A 27,248-nucleotide genomic window follows, 5' to 3' on the forward strand; every position below is an offset into this window, starting at 1 on the left:
AGGATTTAGAAACAAACTCCCTTAAAACCCACAGGACCAGCTTACCTCTTAAGCCTTCACTTACCCCTGAATGTAGTAACCCAGTGCTAAATAACTGATAGCTATTGGCTGTATTAAAAAGGAGGGGAAAAAATGGTGGATCACCACGATTACTATGTCATTGGCTTTAAGGTTTTAAACAGCAGCTTCCATGAGGAGTTCAGTTGCTACCACTGTGCAGGACATGTAGCAAGACTCTTTCAACAAGTGTTAAACAAAAACATGCCCCTACCTCAGCATTTCAATTGGGCCCTATTTTAGTCTGCTGGGAAATGCCGTTTTACAAATTTAGAACTGACAGTTCAGCCTGAAGTGTATAAAGAAGTCAGCCATGAGACACCAGGGAAACCATACAACCCATTACAGTTACTACCACCATGGAGTAGACACTGTCCTCTGGAGCCAGTGGAGGAGATGGAGGAAAACCATGGCGCAGCAATCCTGCTTTAGAAATTCAGCAACACTCTGGAGTACCGTGGCAAAGTTGAAAGCATTCCATTATCTCCTGAATCTTTCTAACTGAAGAAAAAAAAATGCCTCTGCCCTAATCCCACTGCTAAACATTTATTAAGGCAGAAATAGAGAAAGAATAGCTTTGTATATACATATGAATACTAAAGGAAATAAGCAGTTTTAAGGATTTGACACTCTTTGGGTCTTGCTAAAAAATTTTCTAACTACAGATAGTTATTAACACTGTTTTCTTTTCTTTTTTTTGAATGTTTATTTTATTTTTGACAGAGAGAGACAGAGCATGAGCACGGGAGGGGCAGAGAGAGAGGGAGACACAGAATCCAAAGCAGGCTCCAGGCTCTGAGCTGTCAGCACAGAGCCCAGCGCGGGGCTCGAACTCACAGACCACGAGATCATGACCTGAGCCGAAGTCGGACATTCAACCGACTGAGCCACCCAGGCACCCCAATGTTTTCTAAGAAATCACATAACAGAACTGAACTTCAAAGTGGTTTATACTGAGAATGATTCAGATTTAAGCTACAACTCTAACATCCAGTAGGTTGCTAGGAGGGACTAAGGTTTGAGAGCTCAGGTTTTCTCTTCCTTTTTTCCTTGCATGATCATTGAGAAGTTAAGAATTCAGTCAGCTGTATTAGCTTTTCTGTGTCTTGTTTATCAGTAAGGTGGACTAGAAGTACAACTCTAAAGGTTAAAAGGGATAGTGTGAAAATTTCAAGACTTTTATTGTAACACTTTCTTTTTTTTTTTATTTTTTAAATTTTTTTTTTTTTCAACGTTTTTTATTTTATTTTTGGGACAGAGAGAGAAAGAGCATGAACGGGGGAGGGGCAGAGAGAGAGGGAGACACAGAATCGGAAACAGGCTCCAGGCTCCGAGCCATCAGCCCAGAGCCTGACGCGGGGCTCGAACTCACGGACCGTGAGATCGTGACCTGGCTGAAGTCGGACGCTTAACCGACTGCGCCACCCAGGCGCCCCTGTAACACTTTCTAAAAGACTTCTCAATAGAGACACCTGGGTGGCTCAGTTGGTTAAACACCTGACTCAGTTTCAGCTCAGGTCATGATCTTGCATTCATGGGATTGAGCCCCACATCAGGCTCTGTGCTGACAGCATGGAGCCTGCTTGGGATTCATTCTCTCTCTCTCTCTCAAAATGAATAAATATTTTAAAAAACATAAAATACTTCTTAATCGAGGACAACAGAATGAGTGAGTTTTGCTTTTAATTTTTGGTAAATATTTCCTACAAATTCGAGAACAGTAATGTATTCTCTTAAAGTAAATAATTTCTGATCTAGAAGAGCTTTGTAACAACTTGGCAGTGAATTGCTTTCTATAAAGTATGCATTTCTTTTAGTAAAAGATGATGAATGTGACTCAGATGCAGAAAATGAACAAAACCATGATCCTAATGTTGAAGAATTCCTGCAACAACAAGACACTGCTGTCATTTACCCTGAGGCACCTGAAGAGGACCAGAGGCAGGGCACACCAGAAGCCAGTGGTCATGATGAAAATGGTAAATGGAGCTTCACAGTTGTTTTCGCTTTCATCTTTAAAGGATTATTTCCATAATTCTACAATGGGAACCTACTCTACTCTAGGGAACATTTTTGAAAACTAGAATTTATTGCAGGTGCCTACAGAAAATAATCTCTCTCTTTAATGTCTGGAACGTTTTTATTATAGAAGTATAGTATTAAATAAGTGGCATCTCATGTATATAGTGATAACACCACTGTAGTGAAATGCTTAGAACAGTGCCTGGTTATTGATTTCCATTCACTCACATGGCAGCAAGTTAGAGGGAGCTAGAATGACCCTTAACTGCGTCTTGATTTTTTTCCCCCACTATTCTAGCAAGCAAACCATGGGTATCTGGTTCAAAACATACTGATTTGGAGACAAATGAGGTTTTTTATCTTTGCTCTAGTCTATTCATTCTGATACAAACAGCCAGTGTATAAAAAGTAGTAAAGTGCCAGGGCACCTGGGTTGCTCAGTCTGTGAAGCATCGGACTTTGGCTCAGGTCATGATCCCATGGTTCATGAGCTCAAGCCCCATATTGGGCTCTCTGCTGTCTGCGTAGAGCCTGCTTTGAATCCTCTGTCCCTCTATCCCTCTGCTCCTCCCCCCCCCCCTTTCTTTCTCTCTCTCTCTCTCTCTCTCTCTCTCAAAAATAAATAAACATATTTTAAGTGCCAAAATGCAATACTAATTATGTTCATACTCCCCTGGAAGGAAATAAGCTGTCATTCTTCCCTTCCATCCACTAGAAACAGATGCAAATAGCGTGCAAATATTCCTATAAGAAATTTTATGTAAGATCTACACCAAAAACTAAGTTACTTGGAATGTTTAAGGATATTTAAAGTATTAAAATTCTAAATCTAGTTTGATTTGGGAAGGGTTCCCAGTTTGGAGGATAGATATAAATTAATATTTAAATAATCACCTATTTAAAAAGACTTTTTTAGAGAATTTTTAGGCTTACAACAAAAGACAGAGGTACAGATATTTCCCATACACCCCTTGCCCCTACGGTATGCATAGCTTCTCCCATTATCAACATAACTGACCAGAATGGTACAGTTTTTACCAAGGATAAACCTGCATTAACACATCATAATCACCCAAAGTCCATATTCTACCTTAAGATTCATTCTTGGTGTACACTCTTTGGGTTTGGACAAATGTATAATGACATGTATGCATCATTTTAATACCTTTATAGAATATTTTTGGTGCCCTAAAAATCCTCCATGCTTTGCCTGTTCATCTTTCTCCACCTACCCTCACCCCTGGAAACTACTGATCTTTTTGTTTCCATAGTTTTGCCTTTTCCAGAATGTCATATAGTTGGACTTCTACATCATGCAGCTTTTTAAGTGTTTTTTTTTTTCATTTAGTAATACTCATGTCACTACATGAAAATCCATGTATTTTCATGGCTTGATAGCTCATTTATGTTTAGTGCTGAGTAATATTCCATTGTCTGGATGTACCACAGCTTATTTATCCATTCACCTACTGAAGGACACCTTGGTTACTTCCAAGTTTTGGCAATTATGAATAAAGTTGCTATACACATCTATGTGCAGATTTTTTGTAGACATAAGTTTTAAACTCCTTTGGGTAAATACCAAGAAGTGCATATGCTGGATCACATGGTAAGATAAAAGTATGTTTAGTTTTGTAAGAAACTGCCAAACTGTCTTCCAAAGAGGCTTGTACCACTTGTACCACTTTGCATTCCCACCAGCAGTGTGAGTTTCTGTTCCTCCACATCCTCGCCAGCATTTTGTGGTGTCACTGTTTTTGGATTTTGACCATTCTGATAGGTGTGTAGTGGTATGTTATTGTTTTAATTTGCGTTTCCCTGATGACATATGATGTAGAGCATCTTTTCATACTTATTTGCCATCTGTATATCTTATTTGGTGAGGTGTCTGCTAAGGTCTTTGGACCGTTTCTTAATCAAGTTATTTGATTTTTTTTTTATCATTGAGTTTTAAGAGTCCTTTGTATACTTTGGATAATAGTCCTTTATCTGATGTGCCTTTTGCAAATATTTTTCCCAGTCTGTACCTTGTCTTCTAATTCTTTTGACACTATCTTTCACAGAACAGAAGTTTTTCATTTTAATGGAGCCCAGCTTGCCAATTCTTTCTTTCATGGATCGTGCCTTTGGTGTCATATCTAAAAACAGCATTGTCATACCCATGGTCATCTAGGTTTTCTCCTGTTGTCTTCTAGGAGCTTTATAGTTTTGCATTGTACAGTTAGGATTGTGGTCCATGTTGTTAATTTTTGTGAATAGTGTGAGGTCTTGTGTGTAGATTCACTTTATGCATGTCCTGGATGTTTAGTTGTTCCATTACTATTTGTTGAAAACACTATCTTTACTCCATTGTATTGTTTTTCCTCTTTTGTCAAAGACCAGTTGACTGTATTTATGAGGATATTTTTGGCTCTCTGTTCCATTGGTCCCTTTCTGTATTCTCACACCAATACCACACTGTCTTGATTACTATGACTTTATAGTGAGTGTTGAAGTTAGGTACTATCAGTCCTCCAACTTTATTTTTCACCTTCCATATTGTGTTGGCTCTTCTGGGTCTTTTGCCTCTTCATATAAACACTAAAATGTTTGTCGGTGTCCATAAGATAACTCTCCAGATTTTGAATGGAGTTGCATTGAATCAAGTTGGAAATATCAAGTTGGCAAGAACTGGCATCTTGACAATATTAGTCTTCCTACCCTTAAACATTGAATGTCTCTCCACTTATTTAGTTCTTTGATTTTTTTTCATCAGAGTTTTATAGTTTTCCTCATATAAATATCATACATATTTTGTTAGATTTGTACCTAAGTATTTCAACTTTTTGGTGCTAAATAAATGTTATTGTGTCAATCACCTTTAAAATATTTGAAGGAAATTGAGAAGAATGGTATAGAAAACAAAACCGATTCCATTGCAGAGAGTCAACTGTACCTTCCTTAAATCAGGAATCAGCTAGGAAAAAGAGCAGAAATAGAAAATTCACCTCAGAATAGATACAATTTTCTGTAACCAAATCAATGACAAAGGAAATAGAAGTAGGACACTGTAGAACCCATTCCTCCAGTGTGCCAAAAGGACACATTTTTGAAGACTATAGTTATTGCCCCTGGGGACACAGTGTCACAGCTTAATGAATAGTGTTCTATTGATCTGTTTGCATATTTGGAGAGTCTGGAGTTATAGGCATTATAATCCTATAGGGCCCTACCATTTCTACCTTCATTTCTCAGGGTTTTTTTTCCTTAAAATTTGTTAACATTTCACCTGAAGAAGCAATAGGTTGCAATAAATATGAAAAGGAAATAAAGAGTTTTTAATGTATACGTATATATATGTAAATTTTTATGTAATAATTTTTTTAAAAAAACCTCAGCAAAAGAAAATAATGAAAACTAATCTTTCATTGCACAGATCAAATAAGGTGAAATGTTATAAAGTCCATTGTTACTAATCAACATGTTAAAATCCCATAAAAGTTGGTGCCCTAACCATTTCTCAATTAGTAAAACATTCGAATTACAGAATATGTTTTTAATTCAGGTTTTCATTACTTTCAGGTGTACTGCTAATAAAGTATTTCCCAGTAGATATTCTTTCACACCAGCGCTATCTGATTATCCTCAGAAGACCTTAAGTTTTTAAAGGTTTAGTGGATTAAACACGCTCTCCTGCACTTCATAAATTCTGAAAGGGCAAACTTTGCTCCAGCAGGTTGAAGTATCACAAATTCTGAATCATTGGGGCGCAAATGAAGAAGATTTTTCAAAGTGTTTTATATCAAGTACTACTCTGTCTGAAGTGTTCGCTACCTAGCAAGGGAAGTTTAGGATACAAAAATTAAATCTTTTTTAAATAAGCATATTCTTAGTCACAGATACATAAGAAATTACTCAAAAAAATAGACCTAGGTTGGATTTTTTAGTTGTCTTGAATTGCTACCTTAAGTTTATTATAAGAATTCTAAAAAGAAAACATGACAAGCCTGCATTGCTAACAAGTGATATTAAATATATATATATATATATACATATATATATATATATATATATATATATATATCTCCAGTATTTTTCAAAACTACAAACAAAAGTTTTTATTTAACTATCAAGCCTGTTCATTCTATAATTTGCTTAGTATGTCAAATATTCAGATTTACTTTCCACTGTTTTATGCTTGTACCTAAAAGAGTAAATTCATGTCTCCTATGTGTGAGAAATTCAGTAGATCCTGACTCATGAAAATAATAACTTGCTGGTAAAATATGAGCAACCTATAATTTTAAAAAATCATTAGTATCTTGTTTATTAATGATGAAGGCAGAGAAGAAAATAGAACATAATGAGAGCAGACAGCTGTATTACGCTATGGAGTATGAGCAGCTTAAGTAATGGAAATCACATTGTGGTTCTGGTGCCAATAATGAAGCACCTGCAGTGGCTGACTTGGACTTTTGCCATTGGAACCAGCTAACATCAATATTATGGCCTAGGTACTGTGGCAAGGAGAATGTCCCAAATGCTGATTTCCTGTTTGTCTGTACAAGTAGGAAATTCATACTAGACAAAACATAACATGATTTCCAAAACAATTTCATGCGGCTAATCTAATCCTCACAGAAGTAGGTCATTTTAGAGACATCACCAACAGAAGGGTCTCTGATTCCAGTTGCCTTGCTAGCTGAAAATAAAGATACCATCATAAACTTGAGGGGTTTGGTTGTTTGATTTTATTCATATATTTGATACATATTTCAACATAATTAACAAGCTGTGTGGGGTCAGGTGGTCAGTCTCTTTGAAGGCTGGTTATTGAGCAAGACTTTTAATTTATATGGACATGAATTTCAATAAATGTAATATATGTTTATGAAGGATTTTGAGACTGTAATGAAATTTTCTTTGATAGTCTTTTCTCAATAAGAAATTCAAAATGAAGATAGAAATACTATTTACAATAAATTATCATTTAGGAAACTTTTTAAAGAAAGAAATATGGAAAACCGCTCTTAGTTAAACAGTATTAATTGGCAAAATGGTACCATGTTTTAGGATTGTTAGGCTTAGATGTTTCCATATGTAAAAATATGGTTCATTCCATGAACTCCAGTCTTCCCATATTGCCTTTATTTTTTGAAACCATCCTCTATATTTATCCATATAAAATTCCACAGAAAATGTGTCATTGTATTTCAGTAAGGAAAAAAACATGAAGAAGCATGCATGGGAGGTCCTTGGGGCCCAGGCCTAGATCTGGCTCCTGCTCCTCATTTCCCCCCAGTACACAGCTATTTTGGTCTGAACTCTGTCATATGGCCACACCTAACTGCAGGGGTGTCTTGGAAACATAGTCTAATTATGTACTACTTCCTATCTGATGATAATCATTTTATAGTGTCATTTCCAAATTTGAAAGAAGGAGCATTAAATAAATAATGATGACATTGTTACCAATAGAAAGATTCTATTATGATGTACAAGTCCCCTTTAATATGTATACATTTACAAATATAACCTATATTCTGATTTTACCTTTGTTTTCTTTGTCTAATTAACCATACAAAAAGAAGGGAATATTTTCGGGTTAGCAAAAAGGGGACTTTGAAGTCGGACAGCACATGTTTGAATCCTGACTTTAGCATTTACTGGCCATGTGACTTTTAAGTTATTTTACCTTTCTGAGCCTCCAGTTTTCTCTTTTATTAAATAGACATGAATATCATTGTATTAAGGATCAATATAAAGTGGGTAGCATAATATCTGGCATGTAACATAGAGACTCAATGCTAGGTACCTTTGGTAATATTTTTTGAATGTTTTAAAGTAGAAATATATGATCTTTCTTTTACAGGAACACCAGATGCATTTTCCCAGTTACTCACCTGCCCATATTGTGATAGAGGCTATAAACGCTTTACCTCTCTGAAAGAACACATTAAATATCGCCATGAAAAGAATGAAGATAACTTTAGTTGCTCCCTGTGCAGTTACACCTTTGCATACAGAACCCAACTTGAACGTCACATGACATCACATAAATCAGGAAGAGATCAAGTAAGTGAAATGACTGAGAGTTCACTCTCAACCCTCCACAGAAGGCAACAGTTCCAATATACTTAAAAGAATGTACTAGACAGTGTCTTGTCTGCAGCCTTATACAAATTAAAGAGATTATTTGAATTATCTTGTCATTTCTGAGTTACAAAGCGCATATAAACATTATTTTAGAAGTAAGTGTCTTTTCTTTTTTCGATAAGATCCCTTTCATCTCAATTTAATTGTTTTGCTTATACCATAACAAATATTTCCCTTAAGTTTAGAACTAGATTTCAAAATGCATTCTACTGAAATGCCCAGTGTAGGAAAGATAAATGTTGGTTTCATAAACCATATGACTAAGTACTAGCCAATTAAGAAGGAAAGCAAATAATAATAAAAACACTTTTCTGGGAACCAATGACTGCTTACTCTAAGTTATTGTGTTCTGTTTACACTAGTAAGGAAAGTGACTTCCGCTAAGAATCTAAAGTTTAGATTCTAACCATTTTTATTCTGAAGACTCCATTTTCATATGGTTTCTTCTCCTTCTGTGTTGCTTTGCCTCAATTTTTCATGTGTAAACCAAGACTGTTCTATAAATTACATTTGAACTGTTGGCTCTATACTTAAAGATTAAAGGCTAAGAAGCTTTTGCCAGTTATCCTTCTTTTATAAGATCCTGAGAAGTGTCAACTCTACACAATCACATTAATATCAACATAATTCTAACTGTAAAAATCAAATATTCAACTGCACAGGATATTTGAAAATTTTGTGTTGTGGTTGGGGCATATGTCCAGTTTCTTACATCAAAGGATTATGAATATCTATAAACCTGAATGCATGAGAACTCTGCCCTCTGTGTGGACATAATAGAAGTCACATATCTCATAGAGAACAAATTAGACCCTTTCTAAGATGATGGCTAAACAAACAAAAAAAATACAGCAGAAACAGAATCATCGAGGACTAACCTGTCTTCTCAGGACTTTGGCAAGGATGCTCACAAAATCACAAAATAAGGGGGAGAGGATGGCAATCAGGAAGTATAGGACCAAGCTTTCCTTAGTTAGGTTAATGATTAAGTCCTTGAAGGAACACTTGAAATTGGGGAGAATACCAAGAGAAGGGAGAAATTGATACAGGGAAGGAACTACTGAAGACAAAGACCATCCATCTACATCTGCCCCTATGTAAGTCTTATCAGGGACAATGCGGAAGAATGCCTTTTCCATCTGGGAGTCCTGACAGACAAGCCTTTGGGGAGCAGAGCCAAATTGCAAATGTTGCCCCCATATCCTCTCTATACCAAGGGCCCTTGCCAAAGAAAAGGATCTGCAAAGCACAGGTAGAACTATTGGTGAAAGCAAGAGATACCATTATAGAAACAAATCATAATATCTCTAAGCAACATAAAAGCCAATTTTGTGGTGATATTTCTGATGGGTTCAAAGGTAATAGGTCTTATATATGAAGCATGTGGTCAGAGGAAGGTCAGAAAAGCACTGTGATTAATACAGGGACCAGTAATGTGAGGCAATATTACCAAGGTATCTTGGATACAATTTAGGTTATGGGGCAGCAAACCTGAGTACAATGTCTATCTTGCTGCCTTTGAAAATCATACCATGACTTAAAAATAAGCATTTCCATGTCTTATTAATTTATTCATTAGATGCATATTTGTGTTTCTGTCACATGTCAGGCCCTGTTCTAGGTGTTAAAGGCACGATAGTGAAAAAGACAAGCAAAGATCCTGACAATAGGGAGCATATATTAGTAGGTGATATAAAATGTAAGGACAGATAGTATGAAGAAAAATAAGGTAGAGTAAGAGGATAAAAAGGGAAGAAAGTTGCTACTTTTTTAAGATAGGGAGAACTTTCTGAGAATAGGACATCTGAACTAAGACCTGAATGAAAGGATGGAGCCAGCCATGGAAAGATTGGGCAGGGGGGAGGGGTGTTCCAGTCAAAGGGAACAAAGGGAAACATAAAAAGACCTTGAGACAGAAGCCTGCCCAGCATCACCAAAGGACAGCAAGGAGGCCAGTGTGAATAAAAGGTTCTCGAGAAAGATAGGTGAGACCAGAGAGGCATTAGGGGCCAGATGATGTACCCCCTTCTATAGGCCATGATAGAGACTTTTGATTTTATTCTACAGAGTGACAGGAGGCCTTTGAAGGATATTGAGTTTTATCTTTATTTTTTTATTTTTAAGGGAACAGTGGTTCCTGGGTGAAGAGTAGATCAAGAGAGACAAGAATGAAAGCAGGGAGATCATTTACAAGCAAGGAAACTATTTGGAGAATACTGCTATAATCCAGGCCGAAGGTGGTGGTGGCTTTGAACTCACTGGTGGTGACAGACATGACATAATGATGAATGTTAGATTCAGAGTGTATTCAGATGGCCTGCTGATGGATTGAGTAAGGGTGTAAAATGTAAAAGAAAGCAAGGAATCAAGGATTACTCTAAAGTTCAAAGCCTAAGCAATAATCAAATAAATGAGGGCATCATTTACAAAAACAAGAAACACCAGAGGAGGAGCTGATTCTCAGAAATTAAGGGTTCAGTAAATCATGTAAAGTTTCACATGCCCATTGCTTTCCAACTGGCAATATCAAGGACTCAGTTGGCCGTGAGAGCCTGGAGTTAAGAGGTGTAGAGATAAACTGTTGGGAGTTGTCACCATATGTGACAACTATGGGTTTGGATGAAGTAGGACCTGATACCTAGTAAGTACTTATTCTCTTTCCTTCCTGTATGAAAAACACAAGGGAGACTTTAGCGAGGGTGAGAGTGAAGCAAGTAGTACTTGAGTTGAGCTTTTGAAGTATGGGTAGAATCTTAATAGTCATAATTGTGGGGAAGTATAGCCAAGAAATAAGGAATAGTATAAACCAAAGGAAGGAGATAGAGAAGAGCAGTATATGTGCCAACACCGAGACTCCCTAAGTGACTGAGGGATGACCTTCTTCTAGAGAGCTGGTGTGGAATAAGCCTGGAAACTCAGGAGCTATAAACTTGGAATGTACAGACTCAGAATCTATATTCAGGTGTTAATGGGGAGCCTTTGGAGATTTATGAGCAATTTGTGGTTTATGAGGTTTATGATACAATTCAATTCAAGCAGCACTTTTGTATGATTAACGAACAAAAAATGCAGAAACAGACTCAAACACAGAGAACATACTGGTGGTTGCCAAAGGGGAGGGCGGGGGACAGGCACAATGGGTGAAGGGGAGTGGGAGACACAGACTTTCAGTTATGGAATGAACCAGGCATGGGGATGAAAGGTACAGCATAGAGAATATAGTCAATGGTATTGTAATAGCGTTGTGTGGTGATAGATGGTGGACTCTCGTGGTGAGCACAGCGTAACACATGGAGTTGTTGAATCACTGTGTTGTGTGCTGAAACTAATGTAACATTGTGTGTCAGCTATACTCCACTGAAAAACTTACTTAATTTAAATCATAAATAAATTTAATGATGGATCAATAAGAGTAAATAAATAAAGTAATGGGACCTGGGGGAAAAAATCTAAGAGTGCAGAATATATTTGAAATATATAGTGGAAATTTGATCAACCAGACAGAAAGCTACTATAATAATCCATATCTGGATGAAAAGATGGAAGTATTTTTAAATCATCAGATGAAAGTACATTTTGGAAATATCAAGCGTCCAAGAGGATAAACTACTTGAAAAAGTCTGGCCTGCAGAAGAGATAATCTCTAGTTCCTAGTAAAATATATTATCTTATTTGTGCTAAATACTGTATTACTCAGTAAAGTATGATTCTAATACTCTAAATGAGCAAGTGGAGATTTTTCTCTGTGTCAGAATTCTGTTCCCATTATCGCACTTCGTTTGGTAATATTCCAAGTGTTAAATTTTCATGACTGCCTCAGTTTGCGGCCTTTGAGAAGCAGAATTCACCAGAATAATACTTTTAGCAGATTGGCCGTTCTTTTATGTCCAAAGCTTTTTTGCCTTATAATTAAACTATCAATTCTTTCTTACAGAGACATGTGACACAGTCTGGGGGTAATCGTAAATTCAAGTGCACTGAATGTGGAAAAGCTTTCAAATACAAACATCATCTAAAAGAGCACTTAAGAATCCACAGTGGTAAATATTTGTTTTCTTTCTACATCTTGAATATTATAGCATATGTGGTAATAAAGAAATCTGTCATAACATGTGGTCTAGACACATGATCAGGAACATCTCGCTTTTTCTTTTAGGGTAAAGACTTATCTGGAGAAATTTTCTATTTATAAGTGACATTTTTGGAGTCTTAATCTCTAACTGAAGCACGTTAAGCTAATGTAATATGACATACTCCAGATTTCCTAATCAGAATATAGCATGTTTTAACAAGAAGAACAGCCTCCTTTAGCTTTCTGATGGATGTTAATTTCATTGCCTCTTTTGCACAGTTAGCTAGGGAAGGACAAAGAAGACTCACAAGTCACAATTTGCACAAGAAAGTAAGATGGAGACATTCTTAACATGAGAGAAGTAGAAGTGGAAACTCCAGATAGAAAATGGTGTGTGGGGTGATGCGGAGCTAGCCAGACAAGGAAGCACTGAGAATTGAAAAGAAAAATGTGTTCACCTATCATTTCACCTTTCTATTCCATATCACTTTCTAAATTGTTACTTATAAAATGATACTACATGATAAAAATATGTCTGTTTTAGAAACTTCTAAACATAAAGAACTGTATTTGCATTTCTTTAACGGTGCCACTTCAACAAAAGCTATAAAGAATACTCGGTAGCGTCCCACATGGCACTATGAAATCTGTTCATCTCCTGAGTAATTTTGATATGTTATTTTAGATTTAAATAGTTTTAGTGAAAAAGAACTGTTTTCTAATTAACGAGAAATTATGAATGTCTGCACATGGCTTATTTCGTGGAAATTATTGTATTGACATTTACATCTTACAGATATCCTACAAAAAAAGTACAGCGGGTGGCCCTGTGAGGGGTGATTGGTGACATCTGTGTTTTATTTTGGAACTGCATTTCTAGAAGTTTTACTGTCTTGCTCATTGAGGGCTAAATAATGTTAAAGTTACCACTTTTGTTGAAACCAAGATTGTTGCATAGACATTTAAATATTTTCACACTTTAATATTTCTGGAAATTAGAGGTTGTTGTCTTTTGCCGTTGCCACAAGATCCTATTTCATAGAGAAGCTCGCGGGCAATTGAAAAATTTCCATCGATAATACATTTTTAATGACCTATTATTTTCTTACCACAGATGATTTGAAGTTGTTGATAGAGATATAGCTAATTCAAGAGAGTTTTCTTAAATTTTGAGATCGGGGGTAAAGGAAGGAAAAAGTAAAATTTAGGGTAAGATTCACGTACAAAATGAATGTCATATGGTCCTGTTGCACTTACATAGGAGGATTCACCAAACCTGCAGGCGATACAAAATTGGGAAGCATGGGTCACACCAAAGATTAAAATTGCAGGGCTAGAAACAGGAAGTTGATATTTAATCACAAAACTCTGCATTGACATTCAAAAAGCAGTCTTGATCAAGTAGAAAGTGGGGAGCTACTACTGTCTGTACTGGAAAAATGTTAAGAGTCTGGATGGTCAAGAGCTTCCGATAAGCTTGTTAGCAGTGCGCTGCTGCTGCAGCTGAAGTAGCTAGTGAAAATTTAGGCCGCGTCACGGCTCACGGTGCACCCTCTGTGCTGTGCGCAGTCCATTCCTTATGTATTTATACCTGTCTTAATATGAGGCCTGTATGCCTTTAATACAGCAGGAAATTTTAATTTGTAAAAATATATTAGGAAAGTAAAGAAAGTAGCACAAGCATGAAGTAAGCATGAAAACAAATGAACACCACGAAATGCCACGCACGTGCTGAAAGTGGACCACACATCAGACTCTAAGGTTTGGGAAATGAGAAAACTACGTCAGTAACCGAGACCCAGACAGTCCATAAGTAAAAGGAATCAGTGACTAGAAAAAGCATCACTCTTGCTGCTGCTAAGTAAGTCCATAGGGAAAGCTGTTCCTTGGAGCATCATAAAGGGGAAAGGACAAAATACGTTTTATGTCATTTCCCCCAAATATCCTCAAAATAATACAGCAGAGAATTTGATAGGGTTTTCTGTTTAAAACAAGACTGTCCAATAGGAGGCCAGTGATATTTCACCAAAATGCAGTTCAGGAAAAGCATGTCTCCAGGGCAGCCACTTGGATACAATTCGAGTGTACAGCTTTCTGATGGTCTGGTTTATTCCAAGGGAGGATAGCCAAGTGGGGCTATTCAGTGTCCTCCCGGGACTGGTACCAATCTGTAAACATGTGGTGACTGGGTCTTGCAAAGGCAAATTACAGAAATTGAGAGCAAGCATTCAGAAACTATTGTACAAAGAAAACGCTGTGACAATTTTATTATATTTGATACAATATCAATCTGATATTAGATTGGAAATTTAAAACGAAAAAAAATGAAGAAAAAAAACCCCACCCTTCACCACAGATAGTTTTGAAAGCACTGTTTAGAGTATCTAGCAATGGATGAGCTTCATAGCCTTAAAGAAACCTCTGTAATTTTGTTCTCAGCTGTGTTTTTAATCAGGGCCTTCAAATTATACTCCCTAAAATTACCGGAATTGTTGCTCTCTTCTGATACCATTAAAATGAGCCCTCTGCAGAGTCATGTGTGTTACCCATCATCTGAACTTTGCCTGTGGGAGCTGAGCTATGATGGGGGGCAGATCACCTCCCCTCCACTCAGAGGTGAGGCAAAAGAGCTCCTGCTCCCAGCCCGTGATCCTCTCCAGAAAATAATTTAGGTTTTTTCGATAGCCCTAGACCTTTAGCCTGGAAAATTTTTACATCAGATGCAACCAAACACCCACTTCCGCCATTACAAAAAAGAAATCAGTATTCATGCGACATCTGACTTTTCACCGCACAACTTCCTGATGCCACCTCCAGGGTTTAACAGTTGCAGGACAGATGAATTAGGTGATATACTTTAGCTATAAACCGTAAAGCTAGGAAATTAGAAACAAGAGGTTTTCCAGCAAACATAGTGGATTTGGCTTTACAGCGTTTGTTCTGCACTTTATTTCTGGTGATGATACAATATCAGGTAACTCCCAACAATAATAATGATAACTAGTATTTATTGAATACTTAACTATTTACAGCCACATTCTAGTTATTTGGGTACATAAATGCATACAGTCCTCACCACAGCCTTATGATAGATGCTATTATTTCCTCCTTTTTTACTGATGAGAACATGGAGGTTCAGAGAGCTTAATTAACCTATCCAAAGTGACTCAGCCTCTTCATGGCAAAGCCGGAGCCCCAGTGTAGGTATCCTGACTCCAAAGTGGTTGCCTTAGCCAGTGTGCTCCTCTGTCTCCCTGTTTGTAAAGATAAAAATAATCTATATTATAGATTCTTATGTTTTGAGTGTCTCTAGCAAGAGAGCAAGCATATAGCTTATCTAAAAATGTTATCCAATAATTTAAAATGTTATCCAATAATTTAAAATGTTAAAATGGAGATATACTAAAACATATCCCTCATTTTACCCCCACTGGAAATTTACCTGATACATTTTGAGTATTGAATCATATTTCAGGCATCCCTTTGGAAAGATATTGATAAATTGGAGAATTTCCAGAGATGAGTTAACAAGTGGGTAAGGGTTCTAAAAACCATGTCCTATGAGGAGTCTTTGAAGGACCGCGGTATATTTAATCCACACAAAGGAAGTTTAAGGATGCAGATGACAGCTCATCATCAGTTTGAAAATCTGGCTTTCAGAAGAAAAGTTAGACTTGTTCTGTGTGGCATCAGTGGGCAGGAAAGTAGGCTGTTATAACAAGGGAAATCTGGCTTAGTACTCAACCTAGCTCTCAGTAGAATTACCTTTTTTTTTTTAATTTTTTTATGTTTATTTATTTTTGAGAGAAACACAGAGACAGAGAACAGAGTGTGAGCTGGGGAGGGGAAGAGAGAGAGGGAGACACAGAATCCAAAGCAGGCTCCAGGCTCTGAGCTGTCAGCACAGAGCCTGATGTGGGGCTTGAACTCACGGACTGCAAGATCATGACCTGAGCCGAAGTCAGACACTTAACCAACTGAGCCACCCAGGCTCCCCAGAGTTACTTTTTAAAAGAATGGCTAACATGTATTAAGACCACACAAAAAGTTTTGTTATATTATGTCATGTAACTGCTATAACAGTCCATTGAGGATGTATCTACATTTATTTACACACCAAAACACTGAAGTTTGGAAAGATTTAGAGAATAGTAAGTGACAGAGCCAGGTTTTGAACCCAAATTCATGATCCTCAGCAGAACCAGACTAGACCATCTTTCATAGAGCTGTCCAGCAGGTATTAACTTTCTTTTAATAAAGGAGCTTAAGCAGGAGACTAGCCAAAGTCAAGGATGATATAAAATGAATTTTTTATTGCAAGGATATAAAATGAACTCTTTTACCGAATAAGAGGGCCTCTTAGATCACTTCCAGTTCTAATATCTGATTCTTCAAGCAATTATACTTTGAGAAAATATAAGTCACTTTTTAAAAACTTTGCACTGAAATTACATTATTAGAAGAGTTTACACCGACTTTCCCACTGCTTGCATTTTAATTCTTAAAAAGAACAGAGGAAAGAAAGAGCTTTATTTTGATACTGAGTAGACAAATTAGCATCACCGTATTTCATAATTCTGCAATTAGCCATTCATTCATCTAGAAAAGGTTTAGTGAGCATTTTTGTGACCTACACAAAGGATAAATGGCATAGAAGACTCAGGTTCCCACCTTATTGAGACTCACAGTCTGAAAACTATAAATTACAAATTAATGAACTATAAATTAAAATTAAAGTGAAAATTAGGTTTGTATGAAAATATTCCATATGGCTTCATGCTTTTCAAATTTTTCTACCAAAGTGTCCCTAACAGCCAAGAAGAATAAATGCCTTGTACCCCCAAAGGTCTAGGGAAGCAACTTGATGAAGGTCTGTACAAGCAAGGTACTTCTTTGACATTGTGGTTATTTTCCTAACAATTCACACAAATGTTTTATTATTCTCCATAATGTAATCTGTGTTTTAATATTGCAATGTTTTAAATTACCATAACTGCTGTCACTAAAATTGGAACTATAAGAAAGTTTTGCGTACCCATTAGAACATTGCCTTATGTCTCCAGGAGTACATACCTCCTAGTTTAATAAGCCATCGCTCCTAGCAGTACCTCATATCTAAAGTTTTCTTCCCATTGAGAAGATCTTTTCAAGGAAACCTTAAAACCTTGTGGATATGGGAAGTGTAGGTATTCGTATGATATATACAGTCAAGGATAGATATTGGTACTTAAGTCTTATGGGAGATTTTACTTAACTTTTCTTCTAATAATTTCTCCTATGGATGGTTAAGTATAGTGAAATAGAGAAAATAACATAGGGAGGTGAAATAAGATAACAAAAATGATTTGAAAGAATAGATGTACATTTGGCCCTTGAACGATGCAGGGGTTATGGTTGCTGGTGCCCCGTGCAGTCAGAAATCCACATACAACTTTTGACTTCCCAAAAACTTAATTACTAATAGCCTGCTCTTGACCAGAAGCCTTACCAACAACATAGTCAATTAATACATATTTTATATGTTATATGTATTATATACTGTATTCTTAGAATAAAGTAAGCTCCAGAAAAGAAAACGTTATTAAGACAGTCATAAGGAAAATACATTTACAGTACTGTATTATATTTATTGAAAACCTTCCACGTGTAAGTGGAAGTCAACCTGTGCAGTTCAAATCCATGTTGTTCAAGAGTCAGCTGTAATTATTTGAGAATTATTTGAAGGTTTAAAGGTTAGCAGAAATATTACATACATATGCTGCAAAGATTCCCTGATTAGTTAGCACATGTACTTCAGACTAAGGTTTTATTAGTCTTCATAGCATTTATGTCAGTTCTGAACTTCAGATGACGATTCTAAATAAAATTGTATCACAAGATCCACAGTAACCTCTTTTTAAATTGATACTGCTTGCTTAAAGGAAAATGTGGACACATAAAAATGTATGTGTAATAATGCAGTGAATGTAATTTATTTTGTTTAGGAGAGAAGCCATATGAATGCCCAAACTGCAAGAAACGTTTTTCCCATTCTGGTTCCTATAGCTCACACATAAGCAGCAAGAAATGTATCAGCTTGATGCCTGTGAATGGGCGACCAAGAACAGGACTCAAGACGTCTCAGTGTTCCTCACCATCTCTTTCGGCCTCACCAGGCAGTCCCACACGACCACAGATAAGGCAAAAGATAGAGAATAAACCCCTTCAAGAGCAACTTTCTATAAACCAAATTAAAACTGAACCTGTGGATTATGAATTCAAACCCATTGTGGTTGCTTCAGGAATCAACTGTTCAACCCCTTTACAAAATGGGGTTTTTAGTGGTGGTGGCCCGTTACAGGCAACCAGTTCTCCTCAGGGTGTGGTGCAAGCTGTTGTTCTGCCAACAGTTGGTTTGGTGTCTCCCATAAGTATCAATTTAAGCGATATTCAGAATGTACTTAAAGTGGCAGTAGATGGTAATGTAATAAGGCAAGTTTTGGAGAATAATCAAGCCAATCTTGCATCCAAAGAACAAGAAACAATCAATGCTTCATCCATACAGCAAGGTGGCCATTCTGTTATTTCCGCCATCAGTCTTCCTTTGGTTGATCAAGATGGAACAACCAAAATTATCATTAACTACAGTCTTGAGCAGCCTAGCCAACTTCAAGTTGTTCCTCAGAATTTAAAAAAAGAAAATCCGGTCCCCACAAACAGTTGCAAAAGTGAAAAGTTACCTGAAGATCTTACTGTTAAATCTGAGAAGGACAAAAGCTTTGAAGGAGGAGTGAACGATAGCACTTGCCTTCTGTGTGACGAATGTCCAGGAGATATTAATGCACTTCCAGAATTAAAGCACTATGACCTAAAGCAGCCTGCTCAGCCCCCTCCACTCCCTGCACCAGAAGCTGAGAAGCCCGAGTCCTCTGTTTCATCAAGTGGAGATGGCAATTTGTCTCCCAGTCAGCCACCTTTAAAGAACCTTTTGTCTCTTCTAAAAGCGTATTATGCTTTGAATGCACAACCGAGTGCAGAAGAGCTCTCAAAAATTGCTGATTCAGTAAACCTACCACTGGATGTAGTAAAAAAGTGGTTTGAAAAGATGCAAGCTGGACAGATCTCAGTGCAGTCTTCTGAACCATCTTCTCCCGAACCAGGCAAAGTCAATATCCCTGCAAAGAACGATGAGCAGCCTCAATCTACAAATGCAAATGAACCCCCAGACAGCACAGCAAGTCTGCAAAGCCCCCTGAAGATGACTAACTCTCCAGTTTTACCAGCGGGATCAGCCATCAATGGTTCCAGAAGTAGTCCATCATCCCCCTCACCTCTAAACCTTTCCTCATCCAGAAATACACAGGGTTACTTGTACACAGCGGAAGGTGCACAGGAAGAACCACAAGTAGAACCTCTTGATCTTTCACTACCAAAGCAACAGGGAGAATTATTGGAAAGGTCAACTATCACTAGTGTTTACCAGAACAGTGTTTATTCTGTCCAGGAAGAACCCTTGAACTTATCTTGTGCAAAAAAGGAGCCACAAAAGGACAGTTGTGTTACAGACTCAGAACCAGTTGTAAATGTAATCCCACCAAGTGCCAACCCCATAAATATTGCTATACCTACAGTCACTGCCCAGTTACCCACAATCGTGGCCATTGCTGACCAGAACAGTGTTCCATGCTTGCGAGCACTAGCTGCCAATAAGCAGACTATTCTGATTCCCCAGGTGGCTTACACATACTCTACTACCGTCAGCCCTGCAGTCCAGGAACCACCCTTGAAAGTGATCCAGCCAAATGGGAATCAGGTAACCAAAAAAAAAAAAAAGTCCTCCCCATCCTGAAGTTGTTTGGTAAAATGCTAGTTTGACCTATTTCAGTAAAAGTTTTCCTTTTTTTTTTTTAAGTTTATTTATTTTGAGAGAGAGAGAGTGCGCGCGCAAGTGGGGGAGGGGCAGAGAGAGGGTGAGAAAGAAAATCCCAAGCAGGCTCTGCGTTGCCAGCACAGAGCCTGAAATGGGACTCGAACCCACAAAGCTGCGAGATCATGACCTGAGCCAAAACCAAGAGTCGGCTTAATTGACTGAGCCACCCAGGCACCCCTTCAGTGAAATTTTTCTAATAAAAATCAGTTTCTGTAGAGCCAAGCAGGTTGATACAGACTATCATTTTTGAAAAGAAATAGATGAATGTTTGCTTTAACTTTTGTAGCATCCCGTCTTCAGTGTTTTACTAACCAAGGGATAGTTATCAACTACAGTTTTGTTATTCTACTCTGATAATGAGAACTCTCAGCTAAAGACTTGACTATTTGAAGGAAGAAAAGAAATACTGGAATACTCACTAATTGGATTCCTGGTTTTATAGTTATATTCCCCAATTAGTAACGGTTTCTGCCTTATGATAACTAACACATGAAACCATGTTGCCATTCATAGACATTTCACCCCAGCAGAACTTAGTTATTACTTTTTATGTGTTAACACCTATGTTTGTTAAAGGCTTTAATTAAATAAGAATTAACTATACAAAGAGTCCATCTAGTGAACGTGCTGATCACTTTATGAGCTGTGAACTAAAATAGTATTCAGTCACAATTAATATATATGAGGAAGCATTGTTGTGAATCTATATATACATTTCCCTCCTTACTTTCCCCCCAAAATCCATGATGTGGTTTTAGATAGAACCATTTTGTGTGACTATTGTGTGGCTCGTTGTCCAGACTTTTTCTAGGTCACCAACCTTGATGTCCCCCCCCCCCCAATTTTTTTCATCAATTTCTGATTGAATCAACCAAATACCGGGATAAATTTGATCTTTTATCCAAATTCATGCTATAAGTAGGTGCAATTAACATAATTACAATATCCTGTTCAAATGTGTATTTGCTGCTTTTTTTCCCCCTTAAATATTGCTACTGATTGGGTTTCCTGCCATTGTGATTACTCTTGAAAAAAATTCTCACATGACCAATGACTTCACCTAGATTCTTGGTGTATAAAACACTGTGCACACCTTTGAAGAATAAAGGGAGACCCACTAACCTTTCAGTTAATCATATGACCAGATCAAATAGCAATAAAAGTAGTCAGGTTACTTCAGCGCAAACCGGCAGCTCACAAATGACCCAAATGGCTGCACCTCTCCCACCTTGCAGAACTAGAAGAAACGTTGTAAAAACCTTTGAACTTTCAGAAAATTTGTGGGTTTAGAGACAATAGAACAGAAGACATTAGGAAAGATGGAAGGATCTTGAGGAACCCAATTCCTCTACCAATCGTTGTTTACCTACATGAGTATCCTGCACAAAAGTACCTCCCTGAGACTGCTGAAATGATTTTATTCCACTGAAAGTCTGCAGATTTATTTTGACTAGCAAGTATTCTTGTTTGAAAATGCAGACTCTCCTGCACAGTTTTTCATCTTGTTCCTTAGAAAAGTAGTAGAGCCGACCTCTCTTTTCAAAAAAAAAAAAAAAAAAAAAAAAAAACCCAGGGAGGTCAGTTCATAGAACTCTGCAATTCCGGAGGACACAATTCAAAGACCACTTTGTAAAAATAGAATCTTAACTTTTGCTCTGTAAAACCCAGAATGAAAACAATGATGCAGTTGGAAATTAGTGATTATGTAGCAAACCCTTAAGTTAATATTTTTGGCAAATTTCTCATAAAGGTATTATTTATTTGGAACCAAGTAAATTTGGTTACTATGCATTTTACATTCTTTCTTTTTGGTGTCCTTTCTTTTCATCAGTTGATCACTTGTTTTTGTCATCATTGTAACTATATTGCCCCCAACCTCCCTTTTGTCTATATGAACCCCCACCTGTCACCTAGCCCCACCCTTGGAGCCCATCTGCAGTGATGAGTAGTATGCTTGCTTTGGTCAAATTATTGAAAGTATAAATCGGGGCACCTGGGTGGCCTAGTTGGTTAAACCTCGAATTCTTGCTCTTTGGTGCAGGTCATGTATCAAGATCATAGAATCTAGCCCCACGTCTGGCTCCAGGCTGAGCATGGAGCCTGCTTAGGATTCTCGCCCCCCTCTTCTCTCTCCTCCACTCATGAGGGAGATGCAATGCACTCTTGCTCTAAAGTAAAAAGATTTTTTTTTAATTAAGTAGTTTCTTTTAACCTATGCTTTTATATAGGTCTCTTGTTTATCTTTTAAGTAGAAATTAAATTTTATCTTCTTTTCTTCCTTTAGGATGAAAGGCAAGACACTAGCTCAGAAGGAGTATCAAATGTAGAGGATCAGAATGACTCTGACTCTACACCACCCAAAAAGAAAATGCGGAAGACAGAAAATGGAATGTATGCTTGTGATTTGTGTGATAAGATATTCCAAAAGAGTAGCTCGTTATTGAGACATAAATATGAACACACAGGTATGTTGATGAACCTGATGACTTCAAAAGTGAATCTGCAATGCTTTCCCCAAACTGAGGTGCCCCCAAAATCCTTGTGAGGACTGTTTCATGGGCTGTGTTCTTATTTTGCAGGTAAAAGACCTCACGAGTGTGGAATCTGTAAAAAGGCATTTAAACACAAACATCATTTGATTGAACACATGCGATTGCATTCTGGAGAAAAGCCCTATCAATGTGACAAATGTGGCAAGCGTTTCTCACACTCTGGGTCTTACTCGCAACACATGAATCATCGCTACTCCTACTGCAAGAGAGAAGCGGAAGAGCGCGATAGCACCGAGCAGGAAGAGGCGGGACAGGAAGTCCTGAGGAGTGAGCACGTTGGTGCTCAGGCGTCCCCCTCACAGGCCGACTCAGATGAGAGAGAGAGTTTGACAAGGGAAGAGGATGAAGATAGTGACAAAGAGGAAGAGGAGGAGGAGGACAAAGAGATGGAAGAACTGCAGGAAGAAAAAGAATGTGAAAAACCACAAGGGGACGAGGAAGAGGAGGAGGAGGAAGACGAAATGGAGGAAGAAGAGGGAGAAGAGGCAGAGAATGAGGGAGAAGAGGCAAAAACTGAAGGTCTGATGAAGGATGATGAAGCTGTAAATCAAGCAAGCAGCTTAGAACAAAAAGTAAGCGAGAATAGTGAGCAGGTGTCAGAAGAAAAAACAAATGAAGCCTAATAGTTTTTCTAGAAGGAAAATAAATTCTAATTGGTAATGAAGTTTGTTCTATATTATACATGCTTTTCATGGAAACACAGTAACCTGTATACTGTGGTTTCTGTTCACTACTGTGTAAAGTAAAAATTTAAAAAAATACAAAATACAAAAAAAAAAAAAAAAAACCACACAAAAAAAAATCCGGGTGTGCCTGATCTCAGACCTAGTAATTTTTCATGCATTTTTCAAAGTTAGGAACAAGTTTGTAACACGAAGCAGATTAGAAAACTTTAATGACTCGGAAAGCAAAGATTGAACAGGTTAAAGGAAACTGATTAATTAGGTAAGCATCTGGCATTGTTTCATTTTTGTCAGTATTATCACTCTTACGTTGGTTTATTCTTAAGCTGTACAATTGGGAGAAATTTTATAATTTTTTTATTGGTAAACGTATGCTAAATCCGCTTCAGTATTTTATTATGTTTTTTAAAATGTGAGAACTTCTGCACTACAGAATTCCCTTCACAGAGAAGTATAATGCAGTTCCAAAACATGCTAGCTACCTTTTATAAATCCAATCTAGAAGGTAGTAATTTCTAATACTTAGATGTCATAGTGGAGTATTATCATTTAAAGTGTATTGTTAGCCTTAAGAAAGCAGCCGATAGAAGAACTGAAGTTTCTTACTTATGTGGTTTCAAATGGAGTTCAGAAGATTGCCATTGAGTTCTGATTGCAGGGACTAACAGTGTTAATGCTGGGAAGGGCAGCAGAGTCGTCAGAAACAGTGTCTGTAATCGTGTTTTGAATATGTGGTGACAAATATGAAGGATATGGTATGAAGCTTTGTGTCTCCTTTGGCCTTAAGCAAGACCTGTGTGCTGTAAGTGCCATTTATCAGTATTTTCAAGGCTCTAACCCGCCTTCGTTCAGTGTGTGGCCTACAATAACTAGCATTTGTCGATTTGTTTGTTGTATCAAAATTCCAAATAAAACTTAAAACCACTGACTCTTGTCAGAGAAACCTAAACACTGGGACATTTCACCCTTTAATTCCTCAGCATCCATTTTGTGTTAATTGACTTTCAAAATTTCTCTACAGAAATGAAAGGGAAATTTTCTAATCTGCTCTATCCATGTACTTGCATTTCAGACATGGACATGCCATCATTGTTTGGCTCATAACTGTTTCCAAATGTTAGTTATTATGGACCCAGTTTATTAACAACATTAGCTGATTTTTACCTATCAGTATTATTTTATTTCTTTTAGTTTATAGATCTGTGCAACATTTTTGTACTGTACGTCTTCAAACCTGGCAGTATTAATACCCTTCTTACTGACATGTACTTTTAGTTTTAGAAAACTTTTATATTTATGTGTCTTATTTTTATATTTCTTTATTTATTACACAGTGTAGTGTATAATACTGTAGTTTGTATTAATACAATAATATATTTTAGTATGAAAATTTGGAAAGTTGATAAGATTTAAAGTAGAGATGCAATTGGTTCTCTTGCATTGAGATTTGATTTAACAGTGTTATGTTAACATTTATACTTGCCTTGGACTGTAGAACAGAATTTAAATGGGAATGTATTAGTTTTACAACTACAATCAAGTCATTTTACCTTTACCCAGTTTTTAATATAAAACTCTTAAATTTTGAAATTCACTGTGTGACTAATAGCATGATGCTCTGCAGTTTTATTAAGAGATTAGCCTAACCATAAAACTCTCATTTCCTTAGTAAGCCAAATTAGGATAACCTTATATAAACAGTGTTGGGAACAATGTTTAACATTTTGTGCCAATTTGTTCCTGTATTCATGTATGTAAGTTACAAATCTGATTCTTCATTTTTAAGTTCCTTGTTACACCATGGTCATTTTCTAGTTTTTTACCAGACTCCCCCATCTCACAATAAAAATGCATCAACAAGCCTGACCTGCTGTCGTTCTTTTAATTCTTATCAAGATTTTCTTTGGAAATCTCTCTGTGAAGTGGGGTATTACACTGTCATCCTGCACTTGATTTACCTTGGGCTGAATCTGGGTAAGAAACTAAATGTTTTAGACACTCACCAGTAAATCATGGGTTTCCCTTTGGCTAAATGTTTCTGGGAAGGTCAGAGTTGGCAACTAAAGGCTTCCTCAGAGGTTGCTCCCTCTTCCTGAAACCCTTAACCACCACCACCCCCACTCTTGATCCCATGACATCTCACCCTCCGGTCACTGCAGGGAAGCCTGGGTTTAGATGCCTTTCCTCTGTACACTCCTCATCCCTTGTACCTTTCTTGCCATAGCTCTCGTGGTTATTTATATTCCTTCCCCACTAGGAAGAGGAACCGCATCTGCCAGAGTCACTCTCACATCCCCAATGCCTAGCAGAGTGCCTGGCACTAATAGGTACAACAAATTCTGTTGATTGAAAATACAATTTGCATGTTAACAGTTCGGCTATGTCTTTACTACTCTTTTACTTCTGATCTAAGAACATGTATATTAAATAAGTCCAGAAATTTAGTATTTTTCTTACTCAGGTCCTATTAAACATTTGGCATCGTAAACAAACAGTAAATTATACCTTCTTTTTCTGTTGCCTGACCTGTTCTGATTTGAGTTCATTTCTAGGTATCTTTTTGATGTTTACCTTCGTGGTACATGACATAAGCATTCAAGGCCTGTGGATATGACTGCTTCCAGCATGGGTGACATGACCAATCTGAGGAGACTCTATTTTAGGACCCACTTCCCTTTTCAGGGCCCCGCATTCCTAAGTACTCATTAACATCATGGTGCTTCATTTCTTGTCACTAAAAACAGCTATCCGATAAACAAATTGACCATATAGGATTAAGAAATAGCCCTTCTTAGGAGGCATTTGTATTGCAATCACTGTAATAAGAAGCTCAAAGAAGGCGGTGCTTGGTGCATACTGATAAATGGCTAACAGAGGAATCTAGGCATTATTAACATGTGAACACTTCCCACTATTTTCTCAAACCACATAACAATAGGGCCATATGTTGTTTACTTGTGCCATGCACAGGTGCTTCACTATCAAAATTAATTTTTACAGAATACACATAAAAATCATGTGCCCATGAACACACACACACACATACATATATGTATGTATTAAGTAGCAGAATAAGGATTTAAACACAGGCCTATCTGACTCTAAATCCATGTTCTTAACAAGCCTGTGTCGTATCTTGTGTAAGAATAGTTCACGCTACATTTAAACTCAAACCTGGCCTTAAAAATTGTGAGAAGAAAATGTCAGCAAGACCAATATACATTTCAAAACATGATGAAAAAGAAAAGGAGGGGCATGAGATTTTTCAAATCTGTGTGCAAACTTAAAATTAGCCTTGAGAACATGAAATTGTAAACTTAGATTTCTCCTCTTAAGATCAAAGGGAGGGCACATTAGGACAATCACAATATGGACTTTGTCTCTGAACCTTACGAGACAGCAGAAGCTCCCCTGCTCTCATGGATAAATACATTCCATTCAACAGCAGAGCACACGTTTTCCCCCAACGGCACATGGGATATTCATAAAGAGAAGCCATAATATGGGCCATAAACCAACGCTCAATTCAAAAGAATTGCAAATAAAATGTTTCCTTGGATTACAAAAAAATTAAACCAGGAATCTGTAACAAATATGTCTGGAAAATCCCCCCAAATTATTGGAAATCAGACCACACTTTTCCAAGTAACCCCTCAGCAAAAAAAAAAAAAAAAGAAACTAACAATTATAAAATAAGATGAACTAAATAAAAATGAAAATGCACTTTATCAAAACTTGGAGTGTGCAGCAAAGCAGTACCTATAAGAAAACGTATAGCATTAAATGCTTATATTTAAAAAGAATAGAGGACTTAAGTA

At 37.2% G+C, this 27,248-nt stretch overlaps 1 protein-coding gene across 6 annotated transcripts in view; it reads left to right on the forward strand.

Annotated features, from left to right (window-relative positions):
- ZEB1 (zinc finger E-box binding homeobox 1) overlaps positions 1-27,248 on the forward strand; it is a 272,730-nt gene that overhangs the window by 174,093 nt on the left and 71,389 nt on the right. For 3 of the 6 annotated variants that reach the window (XM_060659027.3, XM_060659028.3, XM_060659033.3), the window contains exons 4-9: positions 1,875-2,036; positions 7,931-8,133; positions 12,149-12,254; positions 18,271-20,078; positions 22,480-22,660; positions 22,775-25,296. The exons of 1 other annotated variant lie outside the window; for it this stretch is intronic. In XM_060659027.3, the coding sequence (XP_060515010.1) occupies positions 1,875-2,036; positions 7,931-8,133; positions 12,149-12,254; positions 18,271-20,078; positions 22,480-22,660; positions 22,775-23,370 (3,056 nt within the window). In that variant the 3' untranslated portion in view covers positions 23,371-25,296. Of the gene's footprint in view, positions 1-1,874; positions 2,037-7,930; positions 8,134-12,148; positions 12,255-18,270; positions 20,079-22,479; positions 22,661-22,774; positions 25,297-27,248 lie in introns of those variants that run through there. 2 more of the 6 variants (XM_060659031.3, XM_060659032.3) reach the window with 1 other exon arrangement.

Source organism: Panthera onca, chromosome B4, assembly GCF_046562875.1.
Source record: "Panthera onca isolate mPanOnc1 chromosome B4, mPanOnc1 haplotype 2, whole genome shotgun sequence".
Taxonomy (NCBI): Eukaryota; Metazoa; Chordata; class Mammalia; order Carnivora; family Felidae; genus Panthera; species Panthera onca.